Source organism: Chiloscyllium plagiosum, unplaced genomic scaffold, assembly GCF_037043375.1.
Source record: "Chiloscyllium plagiosum isolate Xiang-an unplaced genomic scaffold, Cpla_swu_hap1 HiC_scaffold_2, whole genome shotgun sequence".
Taxonomy (NCBI): domain Eukaryota; kingdom Metazoa; phylum Chordata; class Chondrichthyes; order Orectolobiformes; family Hemiscylliidae; genus Chiloscyllium; species Chiloscyllium plagiosum.
In genome coordinates, this window is record NW_028270140.1 from 120,198,041 (window position 1) to 120,220,537 (window position 22,497).

At 40.6% G+C, this 22,497-nt stretch overlaps 1 protein-coding gene across 5 annotated transcripts in view; it reads right to left on the minus strand.

Moving 5' to 3' along the window:
- The window catches only part of LOC122556187 (ceramide transfer protein), a 116,653-nt gene that overhangs the window by 64,170 nt on the left and 29,986 nt on the right, over positions 1 to 22,497 (minus strand). For all 5 annotated transcript variants that reach the window (XM_088000316.1, XM_088000317.1, XM_088000325.1 and 2 more), the window contains exon 3: positions 13,277 to 13,393. In XM_088000316.1, the coding sequence (XP_087856442.1) occupies positions 13,277 to 13,393 (117 nt within the window). The remainder of the gene's footprint in view (positions 1 to 13,276; positions 13,394 to 22,497) is intronic.

Sequence of the window (22,497 nt, forward strand, 5' to 3'; positions counted from 1 at the left end):
CCTGGAGTGTTGAAGGCTGAGGGGTGACCTTATAGAGGTCTATAAAATCATGAGGGGCATGGATAGGATAAATAGGCAAAGTCTTCTCCCTGGAGTGGGGGAGCCCAGAACTAGAGGACATAGGTTTAGAGTGAGAGGGGAAAGATATAAAAGAAACCTAAAGGGCAACTCTTTCAGGCAGAGGGTGGTACCTGTGTGGAATGAGCTGCCAGAGGACGTGGTGGAGGCTGGTACAATTGCAACATTTCAGAGGCATTTGGATGGGTATATGAATAGGAAGAGTTTGGAGGGAAATGGGCCGGGTGCTGGCCGGTGGGACTAGATTGGGTTGGGATAGCTGCTCAGCATGGACGGGTTGGACCAAAGGGTCTGTTTCGGTGCTGTACATCTCTATGACTAAGTTAAGAGAGACTTCAATTAAGTTTGGGACTTAACGTGAGTTATAGACGTTAATGTAGATGTAATTCTCCACCTGAAATTCAAACTTTGTGAGCAATTGCTGCCAAATCAGCTCTATTAGATCTTCTGTATGATCCTGATTCACAACTGGTGTCAATACTGCTGTGACAATCACCTTCCTGTTGAAAGGTCAACGACAACACTTCTGGTGCATACACGTAGCTGAAGTTTAGTCAAACAACATTTCAGCCCTGTAGTAAAATGCCTGGAAATGCACTACAGTTCTGACTGCACAACACCAAGAATTTATGCAGTACAAACTGCCCAAAGCTCATTTTATTATGGGATATTAAAAAAAATCACAAAATGTAACAAGTTCAAAAGCAAAAAAAAAATTTATACCAAGAGAAAAAAAAAGAGTTACTCACTCCATTGTCCTTTCAGGTCAAGTATCTAAAATTATTACAGCACAAAATGTTAGGCAGATAAAGGTTTGAAGTAACTTTACAAAAAAGACAGGCAAACTGACTATGTTTTCCAACTTAAATCCTAGCCAGTGAATTTTAAACTTGGAATGCAATATTTTCAGAAGAGAACGATACTTAAAAACACGGAAATTCCACTTTCAAGGTTCTAAAGAACAACATCATTGGACCTGAAACATTAATTCCCCTTTCTTCCCACAGATGCTGCCAGACCTGCGAGGTTTCGACCACAATTTGTTTTTGTCCCAACTTCCATTCATGTTGCATTCACTCCCAGTCACCAAGTGGGAATGTCACATGAGAATTGGCATGCTTTACCACTGCAAAAAAATTATTTTGTGCTGCATATGGAAAATAAAGAGCATGAAAGCAATGGAAGGGTGAAAGTATGAACACCACTGGCAATCTGTGGTCTGTGGAAGGCAGGATGGGATAAGAATAGTGGAATGCTCTTACACCAATTAGCAGAGTACGGTTAAGGCTGAAAGGGCTCTATGGTGAGAGGAGATAACAATTGATAGAGGTAGTTTCCTGTTAAGTGTCATTATGGGACCATAAATATTTGGGACATGACATTAAAATATCTAATTAATATTTAATAGAGTCAGCATGAGACTGGAGACTATTGCAATAGATGGAATAGCTAAATATCATGACTGATCAGTCTGGAATGGAAGATCACTGTAGCAGAAGTAATAATAAATATCTAATCATGACATTAGGAAAATATTAAGTAGGGTCTGGAATGAAAGACCATTGTTGCAAAGAGTTAACAATAAATATCTAACCGTGACATTAGAATAACATTCAGTAGAACGTACAACTAAAGAGATAATGGGAACTAACATCACTGGTTTATTGTGTAGATAGAATGAGGTACTTTGATTAATATAGTTGGACTTGCTGATAAGCTAACAGAAACATGATTTAAAAAAGATATAAAAATCTACGGACCCCGAGGTCCGTGGGCATTCAAGAATCTGCTTTCTCAGTGTCATGGTTTTTGTGTGCAAATAAAAGACCTACTTCTTGAAGAACTCTCTGCATCTCCTGGTGATTTTCTACATTTTCTCCACGAGATGCACCACTATTTTCTGGCAGTAAATTCAAGTGTTTCATCAATTTAAATACAAGAACCAGCAAACACTGCAGGTCTACACTACTTCAGTGCAAACCATCTAGTTAGAAACAAAAGGTATTGGAACACATTGCTATCAAATTACATGTCCTTATTTTCCTTTTGAATGCAAGTGGTGCTATACTTCTGCATTTGAGCACAAATTTGTATTTATCAAACACCTCACCAGAAAGGAAAATTCCTTGCTCTATTTCCTTGAGCCCAATGGATCCCTCCTTTGTCATTCAAAGATGACCTCTCCTTTTGCAGTGCACTGAATGGTGTGATTAGTTTGTGCTCTTCTGGAGTAGCACTCAGTTGACAGAGCTGCAACTAAGCCACAGCTGATATCTAAAGGCACAGACAAGTGTAAATGCAGCAGTATGAGAAAGCCATATGATTTTTATTTTTATCACCTCCAACATAGTAAAACAGCTCAAGCACTTCAAAATTTCAAACAATGCTGACACTGAAAGAACTATGCCTGTTCCTATGTTCCGAAACCAGTACTTCGAACAGAAGGGATGGATGAGAAATTGCTCCTTCAATCACAGGCTGGATCTCTCCTGTGCTTGCTGCGAATAGGCTCATTAAAATCTGAAGAGGAAAAAAGAATGAATTGAAAGAGCTCCATGAACCAGGTAAATGTCAGCAGTTAATGAGTTGCCAAGGGGGAGGGAGGTTGAGGTCCAGGTCTGAGAGCGAAGGAAATCCAGCTCTGGGAATAGGAAGCTGAGGTCCGATACCAGCTAGGCAAAAGTGGGTACTGCAGATGCTGGAGATTAAAATCAAAATTAAAGTAGTGCTGGAAAAGCACAACACGTCAGGCAGCATCAGAGGAGCAGGAAAATTGACGTTTTGGGCAAAAGCCCTTCATCAGGAATCTATCATTTTACAAATTTGAATGGGGGAAGCTATGCTGAGAGTAGCCTTTTTGTGATGCTGCGGAGAGGAAAAGCCTTTTTGCCTTCAACTATATGGGTTCAAAGAAGATGGGGGGGGGGGTGCAACAAGACATTAAGAGTGCGGGGATACAGGGGGCTGCATGGAGACTGAAAGGACCACAGGGAGGAATGATTAGGATATAGGGACAATGGGCTGAGAGCAGATACTGAAGGGTTATAATGGGTCTGACAGAAGACAGACAGGGACAGATTACAAGGCTGAAAGGGAAATGAGGACCAGTATTTGCTCAGCTGAGATGACTCTCTCAAGTAAAAAGTCAGCTTACTGCAGTGACAACCTTGAGGTTGTAGAATACATTACCACCTACAGAATCAGATCAGCATAATTCACTGCCTTCAGAGAAGGTAAAGGGTAAAAATGATTTATTCCAAATAATTAAGACTGTAGAATAATATACATTAACAGATATACAACTGCATTCTAGACTGCATGTTCAGTTTGCCTAAACCACAGACTGAATGCTTCTGGAAAAATAAACACTAAATGCAAAGAGAGATATATGAAAAAGCTATATGTTATGAACAGAGGCCAAATTTTTGTGTTCTTGCCCTCGGTCTTTTTTCCTGCCGAGCACAGAAACAAGTTTCTTTCAATTCTATCAATTCTGTTTTTCAGCGTGAAGGGGAAATAGGAGCAACTACTTTTGTTTTTCTTCTCTGCAATTAGTGGCCCACTTCTTACTTTCCATTTAATTTGGTTTGAGTGGAGAAACTCCAGGAAGTCAAGTAGCAGATGCAAGTTCAATTAATTGTTTTAAACTTGAAATCAAGGAAGTTTTGTTAGCCTTGGAAATAAAGCCAAGGCAGATGATTGGAGTTGTGATACTGATCCACCCAGATCTCACTAAATGATCAAACAAGCTTATGGGAATGAACAACCTATTCCCCCCCTACAAAGAACAAAACAAAATCATTCCATTGTTTTGCTTATTGTTTTATAAAGCCATTCATGTCATCAACGAACATCTGCTTTGGACACAACACTAAGCCTTAGTATACCAATGGAAAGCTATATTATATTCAGATTGCTGTCACACATTCAAAATGATATAGGCAAAATTAAAGAATCAAATGTCCTTTGGGACTGAAATCAGGAAATTACATAAATTCCAGGCTTTTTGTTCCCATGTTACCACTGTAAATTTATGCCGAGGGATGTGACAGATCAAAATACTGTTTTAATAATGTATTAATAAAAATCAGATTGAACAACTGAGGCCAAAGTATAACATTCTTCTTTAAATTATGGCTATCACTGTAAAAAGTATGTAAATTCAGCCATATGAATTCAAAAACATGCAAAGAAATAGATAATTACTGATTTTTCTACTCCTGAAATTCTACGCATAGTTTTACATTTCTTTTGAACCAGTTTGATCGAAGAGAAATCCATGTCTCCAGCATTATCAGAAGCTGAGAGGCAGTCAAACACTGAGGTCAACAGGTGGGTCCACAAGATGGAAGAAAGTCAAGTTGAACATAATCTCACATATTGCACTGGCATGAAGCCAAGATTCCTGAATTTAATAAGGGTCTTGTGGCACAGTGGTTGAGCAAAAGGTCCAAGTTCAGGGCACACTTCAGGATACAATGGCAACACGTGTCCTACAATGTCCAAACCGACCAATAAAAATTTTCCAATTTTTTTAATGTAGAATATTTTCTGTATATCTCAAATGCTCATATCTGAATGAAAATGCACTGAAAAGTCCATAAATAATACATTCAGCTACAAATGCAGAATTGGTTTATAGCTGATTTTTCCCCAATTAATTTAAATACTATTTTGCATTGAAAATACAAATCATTTAACGTAAACTGAATGACAATACAACAAAGTCATGATTTAGTGAATTAAGCAACTTTGAATTGAGTGATTTATTGTTAAAATAACAGTTATCACGCCATTCTATTCAAACAATCATTTTTAAAACAAATTGTCATTTCTTGCAAAAAAATTACAGTCCATGTTGCATCACCAGCAGACAATATAGTTTTTCTGCCTTATGTGACACTCGCTACAGGCTGTTACAAGAAGATATTGTAGGAGAATAGAAGTTCATCTTAGATGAGAAAGCTCTACAACCAAACGTTAATAATTTTAAAAATTTTAGGTTAAAAAATTGAATGCTCAAAGCTACCAAACACGATCTATGTTAGTGTAGTCTGTGTTCACGTACCCACAATTTAGAAATGAAAGCAATCAGAATATATTAAATGACCGTCATTCACGTTCTTTTACGTGCACCATATTCAAAAAGACGACTCAGGATGTCTCGGTCCTATAGCAATACAAGCTCTAAAACATTTATCTTCTGCTATAAAACCAACAGAGGGCGCTGTGTAAAGCTTACATACAAACAATCCAACACACTGAAGGTTACTCCTGGTCAGTGACTGGAAATAAACCCTGGCAGTTCTATTAAGTGAGTTTGCAAATTGTCAGATTCACCAAGGCTGATGGCAATGATAGCTAGTTTGTGTGTTAAAAAGAACCAAGAAAAAGATACAACCAATTGCTGAATTAAGTATGCAATCTTCAGGTGCTAAATAAAGACATAAGTCAACTCTCTCAAATGGAAACTTTTCTACCAGTTTTGACATTACTTTTTCAGCCATTTTGAATACAACTGATATTTTCAACCAATGCAACACTTCTGCTCAATAGCCAACACATTGATCATAAACCCACCTTCACATTTTTCCACTGTCTCATGCTCATCGGCAAAGTATCTGGTCAAGGAAGTTGATTCAACATTGTTTTGTTTAATGTTTTGTTTCTTAAAGAGTGTTTTTGGCCTTGCGAACAGTTTACCTTAAAAAAATTATGTTCATGAATGAAGTTAAGTGCCTGTTAATATGAACACAATGGAAACAGCTTCACCTTTTTCTCGTCTTTCTCCTGAATAATGTTTAATTAAGACATAGCCAGACTCCCTCACCACTTGTTCAGCTCCTGAGCACGAGCACAAGGGAAACATCTGTCCCACACCCTTTCTCCAAACATTCCACAATGCTTCAAACAAATCAAAAACATCTGCAAAAAAATTACTTTGATTAAAGAAAACTAAAGAAATGCATTCTCAAACAGATATTGATTCTAAAGTATTCCCACAATTATTTTTTCCACAATGTATATAGCAAAATGTAAGGATGCTGATCCAAATTGCCAATAATTTATGTTTCTATAAAATTCAAGCTACATGAATAGAGGGAGGATATACAGTTTCAGATATAAAAACAGCCTAGCTGAAACCTAACTAAAGCTTTCTTTTTTTAAAACATACAATCCCCAGTGTGGAAACAGGCCATTCAGCCCAACAAGTTCACACCAACCCTCCAAACAGCATCCCACCGAGACCCATCCTCATCACCCTGCATTTACTATAGCTCATGCACCTAACCTACACATCCCTGAACACTGTGGGTAATTTAGCATGGTCAATCCACCTAACGTGCACATCCTTAGTCAGTGGGTGGAAACCCGCACAGACACGGGGAGAATATGCCAACTCGACACTGACAGTCACCTGATGCTGGAATCAAATTCAGGCTCCTGGCACTGAGACATCAATGCCAACCACTGAGCCACCATGGTAGACAAGAGTAATTTTTTTGTAGTCAAAACTAAGATAAAGCTGCAATTCAAATTACATCGCATTATTACAACATTCCACCTCAGCCTATATTAATAACTTTAAAACACAAATCAAACAAAACTACAAAGGCTAACTGAACTCCTACTAAGTAATGTTAAGAAATGCAACACAATCTGTGTTCCACATTTTTGTGAACAACTAGAATTTTATGGCATTACCAGTCTACTCTTTCCGTCATCCGTACCCCAAGCCTATGTAGCAGTACATACTGGTGGCCAGAAAAGGTGCAAAACAGGACTAACTATGTACTTGTTACATGAAGTAGACAGCAACAAACCATTTGGCCCAACCTGTTCAAGCCTGAATTTGTACTTCACTTAGTCTCCTCTCACCTTTTCTCATTTAACTCTGCCTTTGTAACCATGTGTTCATTTCACCTTTCTATACTTTTCTAGTTTCCCCTTAAGTGTATTCATTCTATGCACATCAATTGCTCCTTGTAAAAGTGGGTTCCACATTCTATTGTGCGAAGATTCTGTTGAATAATCTATTTGATTTCTTGGTGAATATCTTGCACTGATAGTCTCAAGTTATTCTTATCTCCACTAGAGGAAACATTTGCTTTGTCTCTGCTGCCAAAACCCTTCAACAGTTTTGAAGACCTGCATTACATCAGCACTTACCTTTATTCAAGAAAAACTCAGCTTGTTCATCCTTTCTCAACATCATCCTTGCAAATATCTACACCCTCAAGTGCCTTCATTTACCTTTAACAAAATGGCAACCAAAAACACTCCGAGTGTGGTTAGCCAAGATTCAATATTGGCTTAACATTACACCCTTTTAACTCTATGCTTCCAGACGATAAAGCTTGTGCTCAATTTGTTTATTTTTCAGCGGCCTTGCTAAATTTGGTTCTTGTAGCAGGGCAGGCTATTTGTATAATAGCAAGGTCTAAAGTGCTCCTAGCATGGAGTGAAAACTAAGTAAAAACACTGGGAGTTGAGCTAAGTGAAGGAGGTTAGTTAAGTGGGAGGGGGAAGTATTGCTGTGCCTCGTTCCAGCAATTTTTATAAGGGGCTACTTTGTGGTTAGGGGGCTTCTGGCTAGATTCAAGAGTGGGCTGAGATGAATAACAGGCTTTGTTGAGGATGAGCAGCAACAAGTTAAGGGCGAGCAGCAACAGGTTAAGGGCAAGGTAAGACCTTTCTCTAGAGGGTAGCAATCTCTGGATTACTCTCGACAGCACAAGCTAGTGAAAGTAGGAATAGCACGATAGGGCAGGTGAGTACATGGCTGTGGAGCTGGAGCTGCTGCAAGGACAAGAATTCAGATTTTCGCTAAGACAAACCAGTGCAGGACTTATAGTTAATGATAGGGCCCTGGGGAGTGTTGTCAAACATTGGTGCAGGTACATAGTTCTTCAAAAGTGGTGTCATAGGTCGATAGAGTGGTGAAGGTGACATTTGGCATGCTTGCCTTAATCAGTCAGAGCACTGAGTACAGGAGCTTAATGATGTGCTAAATAGTAAGCAAGGCTTTATACCTGAGGTCACACAACATGACTGATGCGATTGCATGAGATACAGCAGAGGACATTGAACAGAACATTACCTGAGCTGGCATGTTTCAGCTAAAGAGAGAGAATAGATAGGAGCCTGAAAATGTGTTGCTGGAAAAGCGCAGCAGGTCAGGCAGCATCCAGGGAACAGGAGAATCGACGTTTCGGGCAAAAGCCCTTCTTCAGGAATGAGGAAAGTTTGTCCAGCAGGCTAAGATAAAAGGTAGGGAGGAGGGACTTGGGGGAGGGGCGTCGGAAATGCGATAGGTGGAAAGAGGTCAAGGTGAGGGTGATAGGTCAGACTGGGGTGGGGGGGGCGGAGAGGTCAGGAAGAAGATTGCAGGTTAGGTGCTGAGTTCAATGGATTTGACTGAGACAAGTGGGGGGGAGGGGAAAACGAGGCAACTGGTGAAATCCGAGTTCATCCCTTGTGGTTGGAGGGTTCCTAGGCGGAAGATGAGGCGCTCTTCCTCCAACCGTCGTGTTGTTGTGGTCTGGCGATGGAGGAGTCCAAAGACCTGCATATCCTTGGTGGAGTGGGAGGGGGAGTTGAAGTGTTGAGCCACAGGGTGGTTGGGTTGGTTGGTCCGGGTGTCCCAGAGGTGTTCTCTGAAACGCTCCGCAAGTAGGCGGCCTGTCTCCCCAATATAGAGGAGGCCACATCGGGTGCAGAGGATGCAATAGATGGCGTGTGTGAGGTGCAGGTGAATCTGTGGCGGATATGGAAGTTTCCTTTGGGGCCTTGGAGGGAGGTGAGGGGGGAGGTGTGGGCGCAAGTCTTGCACCTCCTGCGGTTGCAGAGGAAGGTGCCGGGAGTGGAGGTTGGGTTGGTGGGGGGGTGTGGATCTGACGAGGGAGTCACGGAGGGAGTGGTCTTTACGGAATGCTGATAGGGAAGGGGAGGGAAATATATCCGTGGTGGTGGGGTCCGTTTGGAGGTGGCGGAAATGACGGCGGACGACGGCGGAGAGAATAGATAGCCTGGAGTTGCTTTCTTTAGAGCAGAGAAGGTCAACAGGGTAACTAATTATGATATACAAAATTATGAGGGGCTTAGGTGGAAATAAACTTCTCTCTTTAGTAGAGCGGTCAAAAGATGGGACAATAATTTAAGTTGAGGGGCAAGAGATTTAGAGGAGACTTAAGGAATAACATTTTTGCCCAGAGGGAGGGGGCTATCTGGAACTCATCACCTGAAAGAGTATTAGAGGTGGGAAACATCAGAACATTTTAGTAGTACTTAGATTAACATTTGGAAAGCCATTGCATACAAGGCTACAGGCCAAGTTAAGGAAATAAGCCTAGAATAGATAGGTGCTTGATCAGTGTGATCACAATAGGCCGAGTGTTCTTTCATGCTGCAATATTCCGACTCAGAACAGGTGTTGCTGTCATTATTTTTGTTAAGGCAAGGGAGTATTAGTTTTGCTTATAGTTTGATGGATCCCTCTGAGAACTCCTGGGATAGTGTGCGGTGTAAATTATAAACCTCAAAAAGATCAGTCCCAACATTGGAGAAAAATTGCCACTCTGACAGCATTTGAAAAAAAACAAAAAAAAAAGCATCATTAGTTAACTGAATAGAATTACTGTCTTAACTGAGAATTCTGAAATAGACTGTATTCATTAGTGTGAGACAAAGTAAACAAAAAATTCAAAAAGCGTACCGAGAAAAGAATTCTATTTTACAACTTCAATGTTTCTACAGCCTTGCAGGCTTCAGAATGTGAAGGAGGGAAATGAGATTTAGAAGTTGAACGAGATGTCACTTAACCAACTTATAGTTAATTTTCAACTTAGAATCCTAAACTCTTATAAAAAAGATCACCATTTTAGGTCATATTATGCTTACTCTTTCAAAGGGCTAACCAATTTAGTTCTGCTTCTACATCAATATTTTAAGAATTTAAAAATAAACAAAATGTGGGAAGTGTTGCCAAACAAACAGACCTTGGGATACAGGTTCATAGCTCTTTGAAAGTGTAGTCACAGGTAGACTGGGTGCTGAAGGTGGTGCTTGGTAAGCTTGCCTTCAGTGGTCAGTGCATTGAGTGCAGGAGTTGGGATGTCATGTTGCAGCCATACAGGACAGTAGTTAGGCCACTTGTGGAATACTGCATTTAAATCTGGTCTCCCTGTTGTACGATGGATGGTGTGACCCCTTTCAAGTTTCACAAAAGATTTATAAGGATACCGTCAGGGTTGAAGGATTTGAGCTATATAGGGAGAGGCTGAATAGGTTGGAGCAATTTTCCCTGGAGCACAGAGGCGAAGGGGTGACCTATAGGAGGTTTATAAACTCATAATGGGTATAAATAAGGTGAATGGCAGGTGTCTTTTCCCTAGAATGGGGGATTTCAAGACTAGGGGGTATGATTTTAAGGTGAGAGGAGCAAGATTTAAACATGACATGAGGGGCATTTTTTTTGTTACAGAGTGAATAAGATATGTTTGGAGAGTATAGCTAAGCACTAGCAGGTGCGTCTAGTTTACTTTAGGATTATGGTCAGCATGGACTGGTTGGACTAAAAGGTGTGTTTCCATGCTGTGATTGATGGGTGAATAGCCAAGTTCTTTTTCCCAGGGCAGGGGAGTCCAAATCTGGACGGCATAGGTTTAAGGTAACAGGAGAAAGATGTAAAAGGGACCTAAGGGGCAACTTTTTCCACGCAGAGGGTGGTGTATACCTGCAGTGAGCGGTCAGAGGAATTGGAGGAGGTGGGTACAAGTGCAACATTTAAAAGGAATCTGGATGGGTACATAAATAGAACAGGTTTAGAGGGCTATGGACCAAATCCTGGCAAACAGAACGAGATTAATTTAGGATCTATGGTTGGCGTGGACAAGTTATTTCTATGCTGTACAGCTCTATGACTCTATAATATTGTGTTCACGTGTAAGTTCTTCTATTAATACTTTTGCAAAACAACAATTTGCAAGGTGAATCCAAGTTAGGGTAAAGGTGTCAAGTCCACATATAACATTTATCAAAGATCTTCCTATCTTCAGCTAAAACTGCTCATACTTAGCTAAGCAGACTGATTTTTAATTAGTTATATGTTAACTGAAGAGCTATGGGGAGCAGGCAGGAAAAGGAAGTTGAGGCTGAGATAAGGTCAGTCACGATCATATTAAATGGCAAGTGAGCTCAAGGGGCTGAATTGCCCACTCCTCATCCTAGTTCTTATGTTCTTTATCCATATGTATTTTGGCATAGCTTACTTTGCACACTTTTCCACAGGTTATTTTCACAACTTTAAGCATGCAGAGATCACTCCTGAAAACAAGGCGAGGCTAAAGAAACAGCAAAGTACTGGATTCTTACACTTTCCGTCCTTAAAAGCCCAACAAAAATAGATGATATTAACTTAAACAATGAGTACTGAGCTAAAGCAAGCGGTTAAAGATCTCTCGTTGAAAAGAATCATTGAACAAGACAATTCACTGTTGCAGGCAAAAGTGAGGACTGCAGATGCTGGAGATTAGAGTGGTGTTGGAAAAGAACCGCAGGTCAGGCAGCATCCGAGGAGCAGGAAAATTGACACTTCGGGCAAAAGACCTTCATCAGGAATGAGTCATTCCTGATGAAGGGCTTTTGCCCGAAACGTCGATTTTCCTGCTCTTCTTAATTCACTGTTCAAGGCCAGCAATGCTCTTTTACAAATTAAACATTATATCCTGTTTGTGTAAAAACAATTGTATACAAAACCAAAAATTCATGTATACTGTTCACCATAATTACCATTTCTTGCACCTTTTTATTAAACCTATTTAAACACATTTGTAACACCGGAGTTGTACCTACCTCCAAAAAGCCTTCCTGAATTCCATCACAATCCTAATCATAGTTTGCTTTACACCTCAGTTTACTATTAGCTTTCATTAATGCCTTCTAAATTCCAAAGAGTAAAATGAGAATATAACCATTGCAGACGTTTTCTATACAAAAGCTGGTACAGAATAGACAAGCACCAAAATTAAGTCCTTTGGAAAGAAAGCCAATGAGTTAAGTTCTCATCATGAAACTGACAGCAGAAATACACGCGTTTCCAGCTGGTCACCTGAGCTTTCAATTCCGACCTGTCCCATTCTGTTTTGTAATTTTTCTGACTAAATGACTAAATTCATGCTGTACTTAGAGTCAGAGACCTCACATTTATCCAAATTAAACTTTATCTGCTACTCTTCAGCCCACTGACCCAGTTGATCAAAACCTCTTTTTAATCTTAGATAATCTTTTTCACTGTCCACTATAAACTCCAATCTTAATGTCATTCTCAAACTTACTAACCATGCCTTCTAGATTCTCATCTAAATCATTTACATAAACGAGTAACAGTGGACCCAGTACCCATCTCTGTGGAACAGCACTGGTCACAGGCCTCCAGTCTAAAAACCAATCCTCTACCATCACTGTCTCCTGCTGTTAAGCCAAATTTGTATCCAAGCTCATCCTGAAGCCCTTCTGATTTAACTTTACAAATTAGACTACCATGCAGAACCTTGTCAAAAGGCTTTACTAAAGTCCAAGTAAACACTGTCTACCGCTTTGCCCTCAATCTTCGATAAAAGCAAATTACTGCGGATGCTGGAATCTGAAACCAAAAGAGAAAATGCTGGAAAATCTCAGCAGGTCTGGCAGCATCTGTAAGGAGAGAAAAGAGCTGACGTTTCGAGTCTAACGGACCCTTTGTCAAAGCTTTCACAAAGGGTCCATTAGACTCGAAACGTCAGTTCTTTTCTCTTCTTACAGATGCTGCCAGACCTGCTGAGATTTTCCAGCATTTTCTCTTTTGGTTTGCCTCAATCTTCTTGGTTACTTCCTCAAAAAAATCTCAATCAAGTTTGAGACACACTATTTCCCTCACACAAAACCAAAACTTGTCATGTACATCCCACTAAGTTGTCAGTTTTTGCTTTGTTGAAATGTATTCAAAGTTGACACACATCCATCACCCCAACATGGATGAGTAAAGAAGAAAAGTACCCAGAGGTTGAATCAGATTTTTACCACACAAAACATTGATAAATTGAAATGTTTCACAAATTTTCCATTCAACCAACAGTTTTTATTAATTCACATTACTGGCTCAGCCAATAATTATTGTTCATCCCAAATTATCTTCAATACTTCCAAATTCTCCTTTTACCTTGTGTTGTTCAATGGCCTCTATCCATTGTTGTCTATGGTCTGGGTCTTGCGCACGGAGGTACCACACACTGTCGTTCACACTGATATCAAAGCGACATTCATCAAACTCATGGGGCTGTGGAGAAGACCAGACAAGTCATGAGAACAGACTTGGATTAACAGAATAGTATGCAGCTTTCAGATAATATGACCTGCATTCATAAATAAGGAAGCACGAACTAATAAGAAAATTAATACATCACCTAGTGCACCCAAACCCTCTTCAACTTGTGAACCAGTAGCATTTCATCTTGAACAACACTTGGGGCAGGGACGGAGGGTGACAGAAACACTGAAATTATCTATGCTGAGTATATTCTATGTCTAACCAATGGCACCATAACTGAGCAGAAAAGCCTAATTAACCTTGCCTTTGCAAACCTATAATGGATGCACCTGTCCATGGCAATATTGGTGTGACTGACCACTGCATATTGCTGACCAAGTCATGCTTTCACATTGAGGATAACCACCATTGTACTGTATGGCAATACCTGTCCTAAATGGGGTAGATTTCAAACAGATCTAGCATTCAAAACTGGGCATCTACAAGGTCAAGTTGGCCATTACTAGAAGAATTGTTTTGAACTACAATCTAAAATACCTTGGCACAGTATAAAAGCAGCTCCTCCCATCATCACCAAACCAGACGATCAATACCGGATCAATAAACAGTGCAGGAATGTCAAGTAAGGAGCAACACCAACTCAATCCCTAAAAATCTATCAAAGTAGTAACCCTAAAACACAGGACTTCTTTCCTGACAGTGAAAATAGCATAAAACAGAGTTACGTGGTCCCACAACCAGCCAGATTCTGCAATCCAACTTGAATAATGGTGGATAATTTTAAAAAAGGAAACAGCTCCAAAAATATTCTCACCTGCAATGATCTAACCTATCAGTGTGAAGACAGGGCGAAGCATTTGCAACAATCTCCAAAAAGGTGATGTATACTGAGTCATGCATCTCAGCCTCCTTCTGAAATCCTCATATGGCACATGCCAGTTTTCAGACAATTCAATTCATACTTCTTCATATCCAAGAAATGTTTGGAGACAGTGTACTGCAAAGGCTGAGCTCTGAAAACATTCCAAGAGTATGGAAAAATGGTGAGCTGAATTATCCAGGCTATTCTAGCATGGCTCCAACATTGGCATTTACCTGAGTCTAAACAAAATTCCACAAAAAGCAACACAAACTCAAAACAGCCAATTATCGCTCCATTGGTAGATTCTCAATTAACAAAGTAATGGAAGGCCTTATCAACAGTGCTATCAGGCAGGACTTAGCAATAACCTGCTTGGTTTGGATTCTACTAGGACAACTCAACTCCTGACAAGTCTTGGTCCAAGAATCATTACAGTGCACGAGGCGACCATTTGGCCATCACGCCTGAAGCAGCTCTATTAGCTAGTCTGGCTCGATTATCCAATAGGTAAAAACAATGACTGCAGATGCTGGAAACCAGATTCTGGATTAGTGGTGATGGAAGAGCACAGCAGTTCAGGCAGCATCCGAGGAGCAGTAAAATCACGTTTCAGGCAAAAGCCCTTCATTAGGAATAAAGGCAGAGAGCCTGAAGCATGGAGAGATAAGTTAGAGGAGGGTGGGGGTGGGGAGAAAGTATCATAGAGTACAATAGGTGAGTGGGGGAGGGGATGAAGGTGATAGGTCGGGGCCGGGGGGGAAGAGTGGAGTGGATAGGTGGAAAAGAAGATAGGCAGGTAGGACAAGTCATGGGGACAGTGCTGAGCTTGCAGTTTGGAACTAGGGTGAGGTTGGGGAAGGGGAAATGAGGAAACTGTTGAAGTCCACATTGATGCCCTGGGGTTGAAGTGTTCCGAGGCGGAAGATGAGGCGTTCTTCCTCCAGGCGTTTGGTGGAGAGGGAGCGGCAGTGAAGGAAGCCCAAGACCTCCATGTTCTCGGCAGAGTGGGAGGGGGAGTTGAAATGTTGGGCCACACGGCGATGCGGTTGATTGGTTTGGGAGATGTTCCCTAAAGCGCTCTGCTAGGAGGCGCCCAGTCTCCCCAATGTAGAGGAGACCGCATCGGGAGCAACGGATACAATAAATGATATTAGTGGATGTGCAGGTAAAACTTTGATGGATGTGGAAGGCTCCTTTAAGGCCTTGGATGGAGGTGAGGGAGGTGGTCTGGGTGCAGTTCCTGCGGTGGCAGGGGAAGGTGCCAGGATGGGAGGATGGGTTGTAGGAGAGCGGGTTGTAGGAGGGCGTGGACCTGATCAGGTAGTGCTCCAATACCAAATCTCCTGCCTTTCATTATTATCTCAGCATGCCATTACTCTTCAAAATACTATCCAAGACAAACCAATCACTTGATTGATATCCCGTCCACTCTTTCCTCCAATGATACACTGGCACATTGTGCGCCATCTACAACATGCAATGGACTACATTAACTCACCCTAAGGTCCTTTGACTGCATTTTCAAAACTGTATGACCTAAACATACAAGGACAGATGCCTGAGTGAAAAGGTCTTTTCTCACATCACCCTTTCTTCATTGGCTCGTCACTTAAATCCATTCCCTCTTGTTTTTGTTTCTTTTACAAGCAGAACCAGCTGCAACCTATTTACTGTGTCCATCCCAGTCATGATTTTGAAACTTCTATTAGATCTCCTCGGAGCCTTCTTTTCTCCAGGAAGAAGGATCCCAACTTCTTCAATCTATTCCGAAAGCTGAAGTTTCTCATAACTCAAACTATTCTTGGAAATCACTTATGCACTCTCTCCAATGCATTCGCAAATCTTTCCTATCATGTTACACCTGCAACTTTTCCCAATATTCCAACCAAAGTCTAAAAGTGGCTTGTACAAGTTCAATATCACCTCCACCCTTGCATTCTATGCCCTATTAAAAAAAATTAAGAACATAATATACTTTATTTACTGCTCTCTCCACCCTGTCCTGCCACTTTTGATGATCTGTGCACATATACACCCAAATTCCTCTACTCCTGTACCCCCTATCGAACGGTGTCCCCTATTTTATGCTATTGGTTCTGATATAATATGATAGTTCCATTCTCATGCGATCTCATAAGAAAATCACACAATAGCCAAGCCATTTAAACTAATGAGGCCGGAATCACATTATAACCAATACATAAGGAAAGTTCACGTTCTACAAATAACGGTCTAAATTCTTCAACAGCATCAAAGGCAATTCACACTGAAGAAACACGAATTATAGCAGAACTGACTGTATTGTCTTTCAGCGTTCTTCCAATCAAAGTTCATCACTTCATAAGTTTTTTTTTGCAATAAACCTCGTCTGCCACCTACCTGCCCACTCCACCAGCTTGTCAATGTTTTTAGAATTCCATACTATCCAGCTCATAGTTTACAATCCTTTCAAGTTCAGTGTCATCTGAAAACTTTGAACTTGTCTCTTGTACACCAAGATCCAGCTCTAAATCAGGAAAAGCAAGAATTTCAAAATCGATCCCTGAGGAAACCCACTACAAACCTTCCTCAGACCCGAAAAATGTCTATTGACCACTACACTGTTTCCTATCATTCAGCCAAAGTTATATCCATGTTGCCACTGTTTCCTTTTACACAATGGCCTATAACTTGCCTCTCAAGTCTGCAGTGTGGCACTGTATCAAATGCCTTTCATTTTCACCAATAACAAAAAAAGTTTGACAGTGGAATTTGGCACAAACTGATTTATCAAACAAGGCCATCCTGTTTGTCAATCCATGGGCTTGGAGAATCAGGTTGCAAGACTAAAATGGTTAAATAATAACCTCCATTTGACAGGAATGATAAAAACAAAACTTTCTCTGCTAATGGAATGCAAAAATGAAAATCCTATTTGCAAAAACAACAAATTGCATACTGAGTCACTCTACAAATATTGATAGTTTCATAGAATCAGTCCATCAAACAAAGTGAATTTGATAAGATAAATTACAGATTTAAAAGCCTTAAAATGTGAAATCTGGGAAGTATTCAATGCACCCATGTTAAAAGATACAACATACATAAAAGTTGTTGTAAAGCAGTCTTCTGTATACCAATTATTGAGGATAGAAGACAAAATTAGAAATAGTGGACATTTGAGAATGGTACACCAAGTTGGGTCCCAACAGTGGCCTGAAGCATTCAACAGCAAAACATTGCATTTAATGACACCCAGCAACATCATGGCATGCCAAATCTTTCACTACATTGTTAGGATTTGGAATGCACTTCCTGGAAGAACGGTGGCAGATTCCATTGGAGATTTCAAAATAGAGCTAGATGTATTTAGAGAGCCACAGAGATAGAGCTGAAGAACAGGAATAGCTGGGTAGTTTTTTTGGGAGCTGGTACAGACACGATGGCTTGGAGAATCTCTTTTTCTCGTGTAAAATTCTATGATTGCATACAAATCCCAGGATCTCAAAGGGGAGGGACAAGAAATCAGTGCAAAAGATTAATGTGAAGCTTTTACACCAATCTTCAGCCACAAGTGCTGATTGAGTGACCCATCTCAGCCTCCCGAGCCCCCGACCAGCAGAGATACTGGTCTTCAATCAATTCAATTCACTCCACGTAATGACAAGGAACCATTGAAGGCAATGGTGTGGTGAAACGGTTAAAAATTATGTCCCAATACATGTGTGAATCTAACCGGAATGGAGGTGTTGCTTAGTCCCGTGTGAATTGAATCTTCTTATCTGTATGTAACCAGAATGGAATGTGTTTTTTAGCCTTGCTCTGCTGTTCACATGAATGTTTATATCTGGAAAAGAGTATATCAGCTGGAAAAGTCTCCAGTTCGGTGAGTCTGCTCCGGGGTTACGTTTAACCGCCGAGCGTGGGTTGTTGGCAACCGCTCTACGAGAACTGACGGCTCCCAGTTCCGATAACATGTAGAGTGAGTATAAGCCAGACCCGGGAGTCTGCTCCGGGGTTACGTTTAACCGCCGAGCGTGGGTTGTTGGCAACCGCTCTACGAGAACTGACGGCTCCCAGTTCCGGTAACATGTAGAGTGAGTATAAGCCAGACCCGTTGTAAGTATGAGACCTGGTTGTGGCGACGCTGCGGGGAATAAATGCTCATATTCTAGCAGACTCGCCTCTTGGTCGTTTGTTCTGTGTCAGACTACTCTCCTACGAACCTGACCTTGAGAATTTTTTAAAACAAATGGATACTGCAAAGGCTAGGGGCCCTGACAACAGTACTTCTGCTCAAATACAAGCTCTACTCCTGGCAAGTTGTTCCAGTACCTTTGTAACATTGGCATCTGCTCCTTAACAGCTATATCCACAAAACACAGCGTAATCCAACTTAGCCAATGAATACCCCACCATTCTACTGTCGATCAAAGTGAATGAAAGGAGTCGCCAACAGTGCTATTAATTGGCACTTACTCAGCATAACCAACTCACTGATGCTCAGTTGGATTTTGGAAGTGGAACCTGGAACCAGATCTCATCGGCCTTTGACACCGATTGAGTGTTTCCAATTGGAAAAATAGAAATGTGAATCATGCGCAAAAACCATGGGATGTGGCAGATGGATCTGCCTTAGATAGATGAAGGCAATATGGTAGATATTGTCTACATGGAGTTCAGCAAGGCCTTTGACAAGGTTCCACATGGTACAATGGTTAATAAAGGTTATATCACATGTATCCAGGGAGAGCTAGCCAACTGAATATAAAATTGGCTTGATGGTAGGAGACAAAGTAGAAGGTTGTTATTCTGATTAAAGGCCTGTGATTGGTGCTGGGTCCACTGTTGTTTATAATTTACATAAACAATTTGCATAAGAATACAGAGGTATTGTTCATAAGTTTACGAATGACAGCAAAATTGGTGGTATAGTGGACAGTGAGAAAGGTCATCTAAGATTACAAATGGACCTTGATTAATTGGGTCAAGAGCTTAACAGTGGCAGATGGAGCTTAATTTGGATAAAAGAAAGATGCTGAATTTTGGTAAGACAAACCATGGCAGGTCTTACACAGGTAATGTTAGATACCTGGGGGTGCAGGTACAAAGTTCCTCGACAATGATGTCAAGGGGGTGAAGGTGATATGTGTCACGCTTACCTTCACTCAGCACTGAGCATAAGATCTGAAACGTCAGGTTAGAAACATCTACAAACTTTCACATTAGCAGTAAATCTCCTTCTCTCACGTTCTGTTAGGGCTATAGCTTAAACCATTATCTTAATTCTGATTTTTGTTTAATGTTTTAAAAGCATGCTTTGCTTTCTGATCATTTTAAATTTGTATATGATCAAGTCTCAACATGAAAATGATTGTCAAGTACAAAAGAAATCAGATTTTTTGACTTTGGCCCAGTGCAGAATATTAAGCAATGAGTTAGTGTTTTAGGTGGAGAATTGCTGAAAGAGAGAGTGGATCCTACAGCTACTGTGAGTGTGTGGGAAGGAGGATGGGAAATGGGGGTTGTTTGTGCATCTGGTGATTGGAAAATATTTTTTATGGTAGATTAACAATTTAAATTAAATTGATTTAAAGACTGAATATATGTACACAATACTATTTGCAGCAATATTCAGCACCATTGGTGACTCCTCAGATATGGAAGCAGTCCAAGTTTAAATGTAACAAGATATGGACAATATCCAGGCTTGGGTTGACAAGTGGTAAGTAACATTTGTGTTACACAAATACCAGGCAATGACTATCTCTTAAGAGACAAGAACCACTGCCTGTTGACATTCAATGGTGTTACCATCACTGAATCCCCCACTGTCAACACCCTTTTTGGGTGGGGCATGGGGTACCATTAAGCAAAGACTCATCTGGACTTGCCATACAAATTTAGTGACTAGAAGGACTGGTCAGAGGCTAGGAATATTGTTATGAGTAACTCAGCTCCTGACTGTCTAATGCCTGTCCACCATCCACGAGGCACAAGTCGGAATGCAATGGAATACTCCCCACTTCCCTGGATGGGTGCAACTCCAATGACAGCTTAACACCATCGAGGTCAAAATAGCCCATTTGATTTGCACCACATCCACAAGCACTTATTCCCTCCACCACCAATACTCAGTAGCAGCAGCATGTACAATGTACAAGTTGCACTACAGAAATTCAACGATCCTCAAAGAGCACCTTCCAAAGCCATGACCACTTCCATCTAGAAGGACAAGGGCAACAGATACATAGGATCATAAACTGCAAGTCCCCCTCCAAGACATTTACCATCCTGACTTGGAAATATATTGCCATTCCTCCATTGTCGTTGGGTCAAAATCCTGGAATTTCCTCCCTAAGAACCTACAGCAGTTCAAAGAGGTAGTTCACAACCACCTTTTCAAGAGTAACCAGGGGCAGGCAATAAATGCTGGTCAACCAGTGACACCCAAATCTCAAGTGAATAAAAAACTTGTCAAATGTAATCCCTACATTTTGATGTTCATCTTATGAAACAATTTGATAGTTAAAGAACAGATAATGATCTAACTTGAAGAACTTCAAACTGACTAAAATGGAGAGGGAGTAAAAAGATCTCATTAAGGTCAATGCAAAGTCACTACTGTGAGGGGCAGGGAACGCAAGTTGGCATTGTACTACAGATCTAAGTGTTATAACCTGCGCAAATTAATCACATTCAGATTCATATTCAAACTGAAAACTGCTTCTGATTAATGATTTGCGATTTGTTAGTTATGAGTTCTTCTCAGTAAATGTTCAATTTCTTTTTCTAAACGAGTTTAATCGCCAGGGCAGTGTTTGGAAATAACAGGCCAAATTTTCTAAGGAGTGGCAATCTCATGCAGTTTACCATTTGATTATTTACATTTTCAAAGAGCTCCACAGTTCTGACAGGAGATTCCAATCAGGGTTCCATCAAAGATATAGAACCGCACTTCCATTCTGATACGTCCCTTATAGCATAGAATAATTAGGATGAAACCAATCATGGTCCCTTTTCACAGTGGTCAGCTACCATATTCTGAAATTTAAAAGGCCCAGAATCACAATCATTTTTCATGGCTGCTGACTGAGAGGAGGTAAGAAAGACAAGTGTAAGGGTAACGTGTCAGCTGGATGTAGGTGTACCATGCCAGGTGGATGGAGTGCAAAGCTCCATCCAAGTGCTGCCAGAAGGTCTGCACATGCCAACTGGCGCCCAGATACATTGATTTCCAGTTCTCTAAGCCAGCAGCAGGAAAGTCAGAGGTAGCATAGGTAAGGTACAATTTTCCCTCTAAGCTCTGCTGAGAAGGTTCACTCATGCTAATTGGCATGCCAACATTTTGACTTTTGGTTCCCTGGCAAAAGGAGTGTCTGGTCCTAGCAGGAGGAATCAGGTCCAGTGTAGGGAATGGGGGCTTACTGACGTGCAGGTGGTCATAAACTTTTTTTTTTTGAGGGCGACTGGTGAAATTTAAGGCTACATTATTTACATATGCTACTTTTCCACTCTCTCAAGTTCTTAGTTCATTTATGAAGTGATCCAGTTCTCTTGCAACATTTGTACTGAACATGTTTCACTTGTCTTTCTTTAGACAGGGATGGACTTCAGCAGTTCAAGGTGCCGCTCACCACCACATCTTGTGGGAAATTAGGATAAGCAATAAATGCCTACAAAGCCCACATTCCCTGAAATTAAAATGTGCTTGTTATCAATTCAAAGTTGACTGATTTAATTTTTAAAAAAGAATGTTACATTATAATTTGCAGAAAAATTTTTAAATCGTAGATAATAAAACATTAAAAATAATACCTATAAACAAGCTGCAACCATTTTGGTTAACAGCATTTAAAATGAAATATTTACACACCGTCTCAGTTAGTTTAACAGAAATGCCGACATTATTTTTCAGCTCAGTTAAAGAGACCACTCCTGCAATTCATCCTTCTTGCAACTTGCTAAGTTGTTAGCATCAAATTAAATACCTCTCAAGGTTGTCTGTTCAGACCAAGTTCCCTTCAATTCCAATATGCAAGCTGGTTTTGTTTTATTAGTTCTCTCTATCCTAAGCCAAACACAGTAGATTGCAACTGATTTGTTACATTGAATCTAAGAATTTTACTGACCAAGTCATTACTGTAAACCAGACTCAATTTGTCATTTTCTCAGTTTCCTTGATTTTCCGTGTGCAGTCTCACTTATTAGCAATTAACAGATTCCACTGCAATGACAGACTCAAGGGAGATTCTTCCTTAATGTGACTTCT